The sequence below is a fragment of the Lithobates pipiens genome, unplaced genomic scaffold, assembly GCF_037356315.1.
Source record: "Lithobates pipiens isolate NorthernLeopardFrog02 unplaced genomic scaffold, aLitPip1_a1.2 Scaffold_22, whole genome shotgun sequence".
NCBI classification, from domain to species: Eukaryota; Metazoa; Chordata; class Amphibia; order Anura; family Ranidae; genus Lithobates; species Lithobates pipiens.
Window position 1 is genome coordinate 324,699,209 of NW_027507784.1, and position 14,179 is coordinate 324,713,387.

Here is a 14,179-nt window from a genome sequence, read left to right on the forward strand (position 1 = left end):
CAAAAATAAAAACTACTGGCACTAGTGGCAGAACTGTCAGGGTAAGAAAGGGCGACTGGGCTCCGGCATTCTCCCAATGTGGGGCAGCCCCAAGACAGCAGGAAGGGGGCCCACTGCAGAACCCGTGAACGGGTCCCTCTATGGGACCACAATAAAGAGCCCTGTGACAGGAGTAAAGGGCCTCAGGCCCAGAGGGAAGGGCCCCAGCCGAGGGTCAGGGGGGCCCTTCATGGTTTCTTGCACTGGGGCCCTGAAGGTTCTAGTTAAGCCTCTGGGTTTATACTTATGCAATTAATGACATTTTCATCATAATTTATTTAAATAATTTAACAGAAATCTGTGTAAACTCTGATATGAAAGAGTATATTTGGGCTGGACTGTGTCAAAAACAAAAATAAACCCATTGTACATCGATGGTTGAAGACAATATAATGTGAAAACTGGTAAAGAGGTGAAAACTTTATTAGGCTCTGTATTCTTATTGTCAGCACAGGCGTGCGCACAGGGTCTACCGGGTATGCCTGGGCACACCCTAATCACCCCATGTGCATTAACATTATCCAGTAGCAGCACCAGGTGGGGGGTTGGGGGTGCCAGTGGCCAATGTAAATGCCCCCATTATATTAAAGTCTATGTTCAACTTCAGGAACACGTTACCCCCCGTATTTAGGGTGTAAATAAACTGTCTCCCACCACCAGAGTCCCCTTTCTATGACAGCAGGTGGGGGTCATGTGTGTTTGAGCTTTGAGGTGCACACGCCTATGATTGTCAGTAAATGTAAAAGAGGGATATGGCCTGATACTTCCTGTTTAATCAGGATCTGATGGTGGCAGAAATGGTGGAGAAAACATATAAGTCAAAAATATAATAATTCGGTATTGCAAACATTTAATGTTGTAATCAGCCCCACAGGACACGATGAATACGCTGTGTGGCTTTAACTGTAAATATGTCCCTTAGGTGGATTTTTTTTAGTGTGCAAATATCATAAACAGCGACACATTATAAATATTCCAATAATTCTAACACATAAGATGTCTTTCAGTGAACCACACTGCATGTCCTACCTGATGTAAGTGTCTTTACTATGCAAAATAATGGACAAAAATGATAACAACATCCTATCCTGACAAGACCACGGCTGCATCCTTCCTGATCTGATCATTCTGGATGGTTGGTTCCAGAATTGTATTGTCTTCAAAGCCAAATATGCTAAAGATTCATTCATTCTTTGGGTGCATGTACAGTGTGGTCATTCTTTGGGTCAGCATGGATATACATATACACACCTAAATGATTTCACTGGTGCAGTACACTAATTGGTGGTAGATGTGTGAACAAACCCTGAAAGAGGACCTGTCATATTTTAAATCTTTTCGTTCACCAGCCAGCTTAATGGCACTTTGTATTGTACTTTAAATGGTTATTTTCATAACTTCTTTTTATTTTAGGTGAAGACAATTGGCTGAAAATACAATTTTGGATTAAAGTAGGTGTATGTGCTCCCTACACCAGAACACAAGAACCACAAAAGACTTTACACGACATAAACACAGAGAATTAATCTGCAAAGGATAAATTAATTATGTCACAGCAATTACACAGCCAGGGTAATATATGAGCACAGGATAGTCTGTGTAATCCAGAATGTATCCAGGATGCACATAGATATGTACACCTACCTTATTCTAAAATACAAAGTATTCTCAGATAATGTTATCAACTTAAAGAGGAAGTAAACCCTGATGAGTTTACTTCCTCTTTTTTTCCCTGCAAAGGTAAAGCATAATGGACTACTATGCATCGCATAGTAGCCCATTATGTGTCACTTACCTGGCACAGGAGCCAGCGAAGTCGCCGCTGTCCCCTGTAGTCCGCCGCATCCATCTTGCTTGTGGCGTCTCGCAGCTCCGCCGAATGACAGCGGCGAAGCCGCGATGACGTCACTCCCGCGCATGCGCACGGGAGTGGCGTCTCGCAGCTCCGCCGCTGTCATTCGGCAAAGCCGCGATGACGTCACTCCCGCGCATGCGCACGGGAGTCGACAAATGCGGCAGCTCCATTCTTGGAACTGCCGCGTTTAGTGCGCCTGCGCGCCCCTGTCTACGGCGCATGCGCCGTAGACAGCGGTGCCCGTTTTCGGGAAAATATCTCCTAAACCATATAGGTTTAGGAGATATTTCTTGGACCTACAGGTAAGCCTTAATCTAGGCTTACCTGTAGGTCAAAGTGGTTTGTAAGGGTTTACTTCCTCTTTAATGACAATGATAATGACTTAATAAGGAAGCTCTGAAAATAACCAACAGTCCAGATGGTGTCACATCCAGTTGGAGTTATTAAATAGTAACAGTCATAGGTGTGTGCAGCCTATTGCAGTGGATGGTGTCAGTAGAGTGAAGATTGGAGTCAGTAATGCAGTGGACAGCGTCCTTAGTTTTTTTTAGTTTTATTATTTTATTTCTTATTATTTTTTACAATTTTATTTTTTATCATTTTTACAAGATCATTTTTTAGAATTTCTTTACAACTTTTTTAGGTGCCCCATTGGGGGGCTTTTTGGTGAAATATCAGGGGTCTACATAGACCCCAGATGTCTCACGTTTGAGGCAGAGAAAGGGACTGAGGACAGATATCCCCCGGCCTTTTTCTCTGCAGCCTCACTGCACTGGACAATGAATGAATGGGACGTACTCTGTGCTGAGCAGCTTACCATTCATTCACAAACGGAAGCATAGTAAACATAGTATACTATGCTTCAATTATATGAACACAGTATACTGATCACACACTGTGTTTATTCACAAAAGGAAGGGGACGGTAAATAACTTATTTACTGGCCCCTTCCCCTGTTCTTCATCCTAAACATCACCTGGTGGGAGGGGAGAGGAGAGGAAGCCGGCAGCGGTGTGAGGGGGTTTTTGAACATGGGGAACTCAGGTAGCCAGGGGGATCTGCACCACAAGGGGTGATTCGGGTATGTCCAGGTATACCTGGCACACCCCGTGTGCACACCTATGGTAACAGTAACATTAAGGTGAACCTCATTTACTACACAATCTCTTTTACTTGCAAGAGGACATGTTGACAGCCACAGACAAGCATGTTCTCTGTTACTTCCATTACAATACTGTCAACTTATAAATGATACCTTGTCTAAGTCATTTTGTTGCTAAAATGGCCACGATAGATATTTGTATAACAATACACAAGAATACGACAGGTTTTGTGACACCTCTGTATATGTTCTAAAAGTGTAACTAAACTCCAAATCAGAAAATTACAAAAATACTTTTATCTTTTGATCGTCCAGTAACCACCTCCTGTCATAGGCTGGCTACAATCACTTCCCCACTGTATCTATGTGGGGACAATGTAGCCACCCTTGGAGAGCAGCATTGTCAATCAGTGGAGAAGGTGGTGTTAGATGGGCTAATAGATTTAGATAGACTTTACATGGATGACTAACAATGTAAAGCCCAACTCTAACATACACTTATTAAGAAGTTACAGCAATAGTTTTTTTTTATTCCTTTTGGGATAAGGTTTTTACAAAAATGTATGAAAGCTGACCATTGTAAGCACCCCTGTCAGTGTTAAATGGTTTGTCTCAATTCTTTGCTGAACAGCCTGGTCTGTTAAAGGAAGTTGAAAAACAACACACTTATTGGCAGGATCACCAGGTAATAAACTATGTTACGAGGGGACTCAGAAAAGCAAAGACTGCCGTGTTAATGCTACTGACCGACTAAATCATATTTGTCATTTTTGACTTTGGTCATAGTTACCATACATTTTAAATCTTCATCAATGTTTTTTTTCTAACATTTTGTAAAAACCTTATTCTGCTACAAACCTTTAAATGAGACCGTCATAACTAGGCATATTAAAGAATCTGCATATTCATTTTTACTTACTATAAGTAATCTTTTTATGAAACATTTATATTTACACCCTTATTTATCTTTACATAATATGTCTGAATTATACACTGAGGGCCATTCACACTGCTGTGATGCATTGAGTAAAGACAACCTATTCTAAATTAATTGGCTGCCAATGAAACAAAACACTCCAAAAATGATGTATCACTCCTTGCATATTATCACTTTGCTGTGCACTGTGCTGCAGTGATCATCCATCATGCAATGGGGTGCCATTCAGAATAGGCATGAGCTTGGTGTCCGAGTCGTACGCATGTTCGACTCGAACACCGACTGTTCGCCCATTTGGCGAAGCCAGAACTCTGTAAGCCGTTCGCGCCAAATTCGTGTGGCGCTCACGGCCCACAATGCACTGTGCCATCGCAGTGCATTGCTGGCTCATGATTGCCCAAGCATGCACTGTGACCCCGCATGCTTGGCCAATCACAGCGCTGGTAGCGAGGAGAGCCATGATTGGCCACAGGCAGGATGCCTGTGGCCAATTATAGCTCAGGCTGTGTAGTACATGCCCCACACTATATAAGGCCGCCAGGGCGGCGGCCTTGTGTAGTGTTCCGGCATCTGCAGAAGTTAGTGGGTGTTCTCTGTGTACCTTCAGCTCAGTATACACCTGTGTCTACCTATTTAGCGTTATTGCTCTTCTGTAATTGAGCTATCAGCCATCTGCAGGAGTTTGTGGGTTTTGTGTGCCTTTAGCGCAGAATACACTTGTATCTACCCTTTATTGCTGTTCTGTAATTGACCCATCTGTCATCTGCAGGAGTTAGTGGATGTTGTCTGTGTGCCTTCAGTGTAGTATACACCTGTATCTACCTATATTGCTCTTCTCTAATTGAGCCACCTGCAGGAGTTAGTGGGTGTTGTCTATGTGCCTTCAGCGCAGAATACACCTGTATCTACCCTTTATTGCTCTTCTCTAATTGAGCCATCTGTCATCTGCAGGAGTTAGTTGGTGTTGTGTGCCTCCAGCGCAGTATACACCTGTAGCTACCTATATTGCTGTTCTCTAATTGAGCCATCTGCAGGAGTTAGTAGGTGTTGTGTGCCTCCAGCAAAGCACAGTTTACACCGGTATCTACCCTTTAATTGCTGGTGTTCTATAATAAAGGCATCTTCAGGCGTTAGTGGGTGTTGTGTGCCTCCAGCACAGCACAATATACACCTGTATCTACACTTTATTGCTGGTGTTCTATAATAAAGGCATCTGCAGGAGTTAGTGGGTGTTGTGTGCCTCCAGCACAATATACACTACCCAATTGCTGGTTTTCCCATCTCCCTGCAGGCCATTACCATGTCTGGAAGGCCAACAAGGAGAGGCAGACAGGCACAAGCCAATAAAAGAGGGCAAGCAGGCTCTGTGTCTAGAGACAACAGTGCTGGTCGTGGATGCGGTGCATCGTCATCAGTCATCAGTACGTGGCCATGGGACACGCTTGTCCTTATTTTCGGCAGCTGGACGTGTTGAGCCGCATCATGCTGAAGACTTGGTAGAGTGGATGACCAACCCTTTTCATTCTCCTCATCCTCTCTCACCCAGGCTCAGGGTACTAGCAAAGCAGCAGCCAATGCATCCTCTTCCCTCGTCTCAATGTCATCATCAGTGACTCCTTCCCTAGACCCACCACGTCCTCCTGAGGAGTCCTCCGAACTCTTTGAGCACAGTGTTGGGTACATGCTGATGGAGGATGCCCAGTGTTTTGTAGGCTCTGATGATAATTCTCAGCTAGAGGCAGTAGCATGAATGCAGAGAGAGGAGATGCTCAAGAAGGACAGCAATCTAGCAGTCCTGTTCCCCAAGCTGCAGTATACTGCCAGGTTTGCTCCAGTGATGAAGAGGTAGGGGATGATGAGGGCACTGACTCCATGTGGGTGCCTGGTAGGAGAGAGGAGGAGGAGGCACATCTCCAACGAGGCAGGATGGCCTCCGGGGGCCAGCTTAGGTGCAGCACACCGACTGAATCACACCGCAGAGCTCTGCCTGTGCAGGGCGCTGCCTCTGCTCGTTATTCTAAAAGTTCTTTGGTGTGGGCCTTTTTTGAGACGAGTGCATCAGATCACACCACTGCTATTTGCAGCATATGTCTCAAGCGTATCTCGCATGGCCAAAACATCAGCCGCTTGGGCACCACATGCTTGAACAGACATATGTTGACCTGCCATACAGCTCGTTAGCAAGCTTACCTCAAAGACCCACACCAAAGAACAAAGCGGACCTCTGTTTGCTCTTCATCAGCTGGCATCTCCAACCCCACTAGACCTTCAGTCCTCTCTGAAACCTGCACTGAGAGGAATGAAGGTGTAGAATTAAGTGTGTCACAGCCAAGTGCTTGCGGGCACTCTGCTAGCAGTACACCCACGTCCGATTGTAGCAGGCAAATTTCCCTGCCCTAGCTGCTGGACCGTAGAAAGAATTTCACTCCCAGCCATCCACATGCCCAGTGGTTGAATGCTAGCTTGGCTAAATTGCTAGCACTTCGACTGCTGCCTGTTCAGTTGGTAGACTCGTCCCCCTTCCATGAGTTTGTGCAATGTGCGGTTCCTCAGTGGCAGGTCCCCAAACGCCACACGGAAGGCGATTCCGGCTCTCTACCGGCATGTGGATGGCAATGTCTTTGTCTCGCTGAGCAGGGCGGTCAGCGGTAAGGTGCATATTACCGCTGATTCATGGTCCAGCAGGCATGGACAGGGATGTTACCTGTCTTTCACGGCCCATTGGATCACTCTTCTGGTAGCTGGGAAGGATGCAGGACAAGGTGCAGTAGTGTTGGAGGTTGTTCCGCCACCACACCTCCAAAATGCTACTACTGGTTGTGACACACCTCTCTCCTCCACCCCCTCTTCTTCTTCTTCCTCCATGGCCTCTTCCAGTGCTCTATCCTCGGAACCAGTGGTGCTCCGTAGGCGTTCAAGGGGCTACGCAAGTACGCAGGCAAAACTATGCCATGCCGTGCTTGGGCTGATTTGTTTGGGGGACAGCAGCCACACTGGGGCGGATGTTTTGTCAGCTCTGCAGGGGCAGGCCGAGAGGTGGTTGATACCACGCCAGCTTAAGCCAGGATTGGTGGTTTGCGACAATGGCACCAACCTCCTCTCTGCCCTCCGACAGGGACAACTGATCCATGTGTGGCTCACGTCCTTAACCGGGTGGTGCAGCGGTTCTTGGGCAGGTACCCAGGCTTACAGGATGTCCTGAAGCAGGCCAGGAAAGTCTGTGTGCATTTCCGCCGATCATTTAATGCCAGTGCTCAGCTGGCTGAGCTCCAAAAGGAGTTGAACACGGTTTAGGAGATATTTACTAAAAGACAGTGACAGCTGTCTACGGCGCATGCGCCGTAGACAGTGGCACGCAGGCGCACTATGCCGTTAGTGGCGGCTCCCGTGCGCATGCATGGGAGTGACGTCATCTCTGCTTCGGCGCTGTGAGTGGCTGGAGCAGTGATACCTGGCTCCTGTGTCAGGTAAGTGACACATAATGGGCTACTATGCGATGCATAGTAGCCCATTATGCTTTACCTTTGCAGGGAGACAAAGAGGAAGTAAACCCATCAGGGTTTACTTCCTCCTTAAAGTGATTTCCTTAAAGTGAGAGCCTACTAACGGTCGGATTTTAGGCAAATCACACAATTCTGAATTGACATGGACACCTGGAAGAAGGACCTATGCAGGAAATAAACAGGAAAGAAGGAACCAGCACTAGATGATTATGTGACTGTGGCTTAAGGTAAGTGAAATCAGTGATGCAGCTTTGTTTTTTCACCCAGTAATCAGAAAAGGGGGGTATGGGGGAGAACTGGTATTTTTATCCTAATGCTTTAAAGTGATTTCATCGCTTGTTCAGAACTAGTAAATAGTTTAAGGTACATGATCTGGTCCCAGGTTCACTTTAACATATTATTATATAACTATACTGTAACTATAGTTAGAATATTCAAGAATATTTTTTAATTATATATACAAGGTGCCCCAAAAATGTATACATAATTTGAATGATCATAAAGCAGTATTTATTACCATACAGTTCACTTTCAAATGTTTAAATAAAATACATGATTCTACTTTTTTATACTTAGCACCTGCTTCAATTACCTGCCACCAGTGATGAGCCCGATGTTGGAGTCGAACAGCGAACAATATGTGGCGTTCGTGGCAAATTCAAAAGCCACGGAACACCTTTAAAGTCTATGGGACACTAACATGAAAAACCAAAAGAGCTCAATTTAAAGGCTTATATGCAAGTTATTGCCATAAAAAGTGTTTGGGGACCCGGTTGTTTGGGTACAAGGTTTTAAAAAATGGCAGTTTTTTTCAGGAGCAGTGATTTTAATAATGTTTAAAGTGAAACAATAAAAATGTAATATTTACAGGCATATAGTATGCCTGTAAAGAAGCGCATTTCCGTGTTTAGAACAGTACCACAGCAAAATGACATTTCTAAAGGAAAAACAGTCATTTAAAACTGCTCGCGGCTGTAATGTACTGTTGGGTCTCGGAAAAATACATAAAAATCATTGTAAAAAACAGCATGGGTCCCCCCAGTCCATTACCGGGCCCTTTGGGTTTGGTATGGATATTAAGGGAAACCCCGCACGATATGTAAAAAAAAAATTGTGTGGGGGTCCCCCCAAAATTCATACCAGGCCCTTCATGTCTGGTATGGATTTTAAGGGGAACCACAAGCCAAAATATTCTATTTTAAAATTTGAAAGTGAACTGTATGGTTATAAATACTGGCTTTATAATCATTTAAATCGCATATACATTTTTTGGGACTATACATTTATATATTTGCAACCTACAGCAATTATTGGTCAAATCCTTTTTGTACTCTTTGCAGTTATGGCCTAAATACTCTAATCAATTCTTTCATTAAAAAAAAAATATATATATCTTCACCATTTACATATATGAATTTACTATGGCTTTCATAATACATTTTTTAGTATACAGTGCCTTGCAAAATATTCACCTCCCTTGCCTTTTTACCTATTTTGTTACATTACAGTCTTTAGTTCAATGGGTTTTTTTTTACTCTGAATTATATGTGATGGATCAGAATACAGCAGTCTAAGTTGCTGAAGTAAAATTAAAAAAATATATACATAAAACTATTTTTCAGAAATAAAAAACTGATAATTGGCATGTGCGCATGTATTCACACCCTCTGTTATGAAGCCCATATAAAGCTCTGGTGCAACCAATTCCCTTCAGAAGTCACATCATTGGTGAAATGATGTCCACCTATGTGTAATCTAAGTGTCACATGATCTATCATTACATATACACACCTTTTTGAAAGGCCCCAGAGGCTGCAACACCTAAGCAAAAGGTACCACTAACCAAACACTGCTGGGAAGACCAAGGAACTCTCCAAACAAGTAAGGGACAATGTTGTTGAGAAGTAAAAGTCAGGATTAGGTTATAAAAAAAATCCAAATCTTTGATAATCCCTAGGAGCACCATCAAATCTATTACAACCAAATGGAAAGAACATGGCACAACAGCAAACCTACCAAGAGACGGCCGCACACCAAAACTCATGGCAACCGAGCAAGGAGGGCATTAATCAGAGAGGCAGCACAGAGACCTAAGGTAACCCTGGAGGAGCTGCAGAGTTCCACAGCAGAGACTGCAGCATCTGTACATAGGACAACAATAGACCGCACGCTCCATAGAGTTGGGCTTTATGGCAGAGTGGCCAGAAGAAAGCCATTACTTTCAGCAAAAAACAAAACCGCATGTTTTGAGTTTGAGAAAAGGCATGTGCGAGACTCCAAAAATGTATGGAGGAAGGTGCTCTGGTCTGATGAGTTTAAAATTGAACTTTTTGGCCATCAAAGAAAATGCTATGCTTGGCACAAACCCATCACATCACCCCAAGAACACCATCCCCACAGTGAAGCATGGTGGTGGCAGTATCATGCTGTAGGGATGTTTTGCGGCAGTCGGGACTGGGAAACTGGTCAGAGTTGAGGGAAAGTTGGATGGTGCTAAATACAGGGACATTCTAGAGTGAAACCTGTACCACTCCGTGTGTGATTTGAGGCTAGGATGGAGGTTCACCTTCCAGCAGGACAATGACCCCAAACACACCGCTAAAGCAACGCTTGAGTGGTTTAAGGGGAAACATGTAAATGTGTTGGAATTGCCTAGTCAAAGCCCAGACCTCAATCCAATAGAAAATCTGTGGTCAGACTTAAAGATTGCTGTTCACAAGCACAAACCATCCAACTTGAAGGAGCTGGAACAGTTTTGGAAATAGAAATGGGCAAAAATCCCAGTGGTAAGATGTGGCAAGCTCATAGAGACTTATCCAAAGTGACTTGGAGCTGTGATAGCTGCAAAAGTTGGCTCTACAAAGTACTGACGTTAGGGGGGTGAATAGTTATGCAAAATTACTTTTTCTGTTATTTTGTCCTATTTGTTGTTTGTTTCACAATAAAAAAAAAAATCTTCAAAGTTGTGGGCATGTTCTGTAAATTAAATGATGAAAATCCTCAAACAATCCATGTTAACTCCAGGTTGTGAGGGAACAAAAAACAAAAAAATGCCAAGGGGGTGAATAATTTTGCAAGGCACTGTGGCTACAGTTTTAGTATAAGAACATTAGGAAAAATTCCATAATCTGATACTTGATATAATAATAATTCTACAACAATGTTTATCATAATGTGGTTATTTACAATGGGAATAAAGTAATCTTTTTTTTTTTCTATGTGCATATAAATAAAATGTTCCACAACATGTCATCATGAAAACTGGATATATATTCATCTGAATCTGCAGTTTTAAAAAAAAAAAATGTATGGTGTCAACGTTGATCATAATCATATTTTATTGCTTCTTACAAAGGAAGAGCGGTTTTGATGAAGAATTGTACAGTATTTAAAGAGTTTCACATTGAGCCATAATAATAATAATTCTTCAACTCTTTGTTACCAGGGAGGCGTTTATTTAAAATACCAACACATATAAACTTTGTCGTAATAATTTTATATGTATGTATATTTAAAATATGCCACAGCATGTCAGTATGGAAAGAGAACACTGAATCAAATTGTGGCATTTTTGATCATAAACATATTTTACTTTTTCTTACAAAAGAAGAGCAGTTTGGATGGGCAACTATACAGCATCTAAAGTGTTTCAGATTGTGCCATTTTTCTTTAAAACAGATTATAAACTATACGTTTTTGGTATTTTACTTATAATATATTTCACGTGCCTGTTAATAAATATAATTATCATCACAGTGATATATATTGATGACCATTTACACACCCCCATGTATCTGTTTCTCTGTAATTTATCCATTGTAGATATTTGTTTTACAACAGTCCCTATTCCCAAACTTCTACACATGTTACTAACTGACAATAATACAATATCATTTACTCAATGCTTTACTCAGTTATACTTTTACTTAATATTTGGCATCAGTGAAGATGTTCTTTTATTCATCATGGCATATGACCGATATGTTGCTATCTGTAAGCCTTTACACTATCACCAAATTTTGGGGAGAAAGAATTGTTTGATATTAATTGCAGTCACCTGGATCTCCGCTTGTACTAATTCTTTATTGATAACAAAGGTAGCGTTAACTATGTCGTTTTGCCATTCAAAAATAATTCATCAACTTTTTTGCGATGTCAAAGCTCTGACCCAAATTTCATGTGCGGGAACTGAAATGTTCTTCATGTTGCTTTGCCTGGAGATGTTGTTGTTTGGCGTTGTTCCATTTTTGTGCACTGTGTTGTCTTATGTAAAAATAATTGCCATCATCTTAAATATTAATTCAAGAGATGGAAAGAGAAAACTCTTCTCCACCTGCTCATCCCACCTCGCCGTAATCCTCCTCTACTATGCAAACTCAGCATCAGTGGTACTGATTCCACAATCTCGGTACTCAGAGCTCTTGGAGCAAATCTGCACTGTGATATACACTGCGGTAACACCCATGGTAAACCCTCTGATTTACACCATACGTAATAAAGAAGTCAAGAGTGCCCTGATGAGACTGGTGAAGGGCAAGATAACTCTGAAGCCTTAAAAATATTTAAAATATAGTATTAAAAAAATAAAAATTTCAAACTGAAAAAAAGGAAAAAAATAAACTATTATTCGTAGTATTACTATAGAGCTTTTACCTTTTTATTATTACATAGTTACATAGTTATTTTCGCTCAAAAAAGACACAAGTCCATCTAGATCAACCAATAAAAGAATTAAAAAAAAAGAAAAAGATATGAATACAGTATATACATATGTACTGTATACATGAATGGTCCTATATATACAATCATATACCCACAGTTGATCCAGAGGAAGGTAAAAATAATAATAAAACAATTAAGAAATATTAGAGCACCAACCTATTTTTCATTGCTTTCAAATTTTGGGAAATTGCAAGTCAGGCATATAAGTATAGCATAATGTGATAACAATTGCACAAAGGATAGGACGTCCTATCTGATGGGAAACATTGATGGTTTTGGGGTCAACTTTAGTTTAGAAATCCCCCCAGGAATTTCTACCCTGCGCCAACATAAATGAATCCCACTTGGCTGTGATAGGAAGATTACTAGTACCTCTGTGTACTCTGCTGCAAAACTAAACCTACTTGATCGAGAAATGGACCACAGTGAGTGAGTTCATCCATACTGGACACTTTTGTAACTGTTACAACATTATTACAAAAAAAGTGGATTTATTTCTTGTGTTTTTGCTTTTGGGATGATTAGTGACCTTTATGCATTTTTGTGAGCATTGATTGCATTTTTTTACTTATTTTTTATTGGGCTTGTGGAGGATTTGTCTAATTTAGTTTAGCTGCTGCAACTTTGCTTTCAGAGTTATTTTTTCTCTTTTTTTGTGCTGTATAAATAACCCTATTTTTATCTTTGTTTATTTAATGTTATGATTTGTGTTTTACAAATAAACATTATACGTAACAAAGGATTCCCAGAGCACTATGGGTTATGCAACACAGCAGTGCAGCTTGGTTTACAATTAGTTTTGTCTAAACCTTGGACCCAGATGTCTGATAAAAGAGAAGTCACTGTTTTGATCTCTGATTGGAGATAACAATGGGCTTCTGTCAGCACTGAAAAGTAATGTTAATGTGTTACTAAACTCAGCAGCCTGCATTCACCATTTCGGGTCTCACACAGCACACATGGAAAAATAGTTTTAGTAAATATAAACTCCTAAATACCCTTTCTCATCAGCAGTTAGAGCAGTCTTGTGACTTCTATCAGTGTCTGGTTAAAGCTTGTAGGAGGAGTTTTCATTCTCCCCTGATTGTCCAATGAGGGTGCAGGACCCCTGACCCTCTGTTTGGACAGTGCTGATCACATGCACTCTCCCCAAAAAAAACTCTCTAGCAATAAATGCCAAACTGAGCATGTGCAGCTTGCCTCCCAAGGCTCTGTACTATCAGGAGATGGTTTGGGGAATGTGTAAGAAGGGGAAAATCAGAGAAGACAGGATCAAACAGTAGTGATGGCGGAACGGTTCGCCCGGTGGTCGCTTCGCAGTGAATTTGGGCTGTTCGCCGTCCGCCCGTTCGGCGGACCATTGGCGCCATTCGCCCGCGGACTTCCGTGTTTACTGTGTAAAAGAACTTTTACCTATGATGACACATCCATCATGGGGTACAGGACAGCCAATTGAGACATTACAGCACATGGACACTTGGACATTCCCCCTAACTTATAAATACACCCGATCCGGCGGTCATTTTACATTCTTTCTTCTGTCACTATAGGGAGAGGTTGCTGTGTGGAGCAGGGAGAGATTACAGTGACCCAAATCGCTAGCTATTTGGTACACAAAAGTTCTTTTCAGGACTGGTATAGGTGTTAGGTGTAGTTCAGGATAGGCAGTGCTGTGCTACTGATAGTTGCAGCAGCCTGAGTGTCTTTTGTTAGTTTAGAGAAAGGGACAGGACGATGTGTGCTGCAGGGACAGCCAGTTTAGTCATTAGCTGTTACTATCAGGTCCACAAAAGTGCTATTTCAATTATTGTTCCAGTAGCCTCTGTTTTGTCAGTTTATATAGGGACAGGCAGGAAGCAGTGTGTGAGGCAGTGAGGGTCAGTTTAAACAGTAGCTGTTACTATTAGTTCCACAAAGGTTCTTTTCAGGACTGGTATCAGTTGTATGGTAATAGGCTTGTACACGTATAATATTCTTTCTTCCAAATATAGAAAGAATATTATACTTGACTGCTGCCCTTC

The 14,179-nt window shown here is 42.0% G+C and overlaps 1 protein-coding gene across 2 annotated transcripts; it reads left to right on the plus strand.

The window, feature by feature from the left end:
• The first annotated feature begins 1,005 nt into the window (after positions 1 to 1,005).
• On the plus strand, positions 1,006 to 13,316 carry LOC143924986 (olfactory receptor 1M1-like). Of its 2 annotated transcripts, none has more exons than XM_077449552.1 (2): positions 1,006 to 1,073; positions 10,882 to 13,316. In XM_077449552.1, exon 2 carries the CDS (start codon positions 11,057 to 11,059, stop codon positions 11,990 to 11,992), a length of 936 nt encoding a protein of 311 aa, XP_077305678.1. In that variant the 5' UTR covers positions 1,006 to 1,073; positions 10,882 to 11,056; the 3' UTR covers positions 11,993 to 13,316. The 2 variants fall into 2 exon arrangements, with proteins under 2 accessions (XP_077305678.1, XP_077305679.1); XM_077449553.1 differs by having other exon boundaries at positions 1,046 to 1,073; positions 10,792 to 13,316.
• The last annotated feature ends 863 nt before the right edge of the window (positions 13,317 to 14,179 follow it).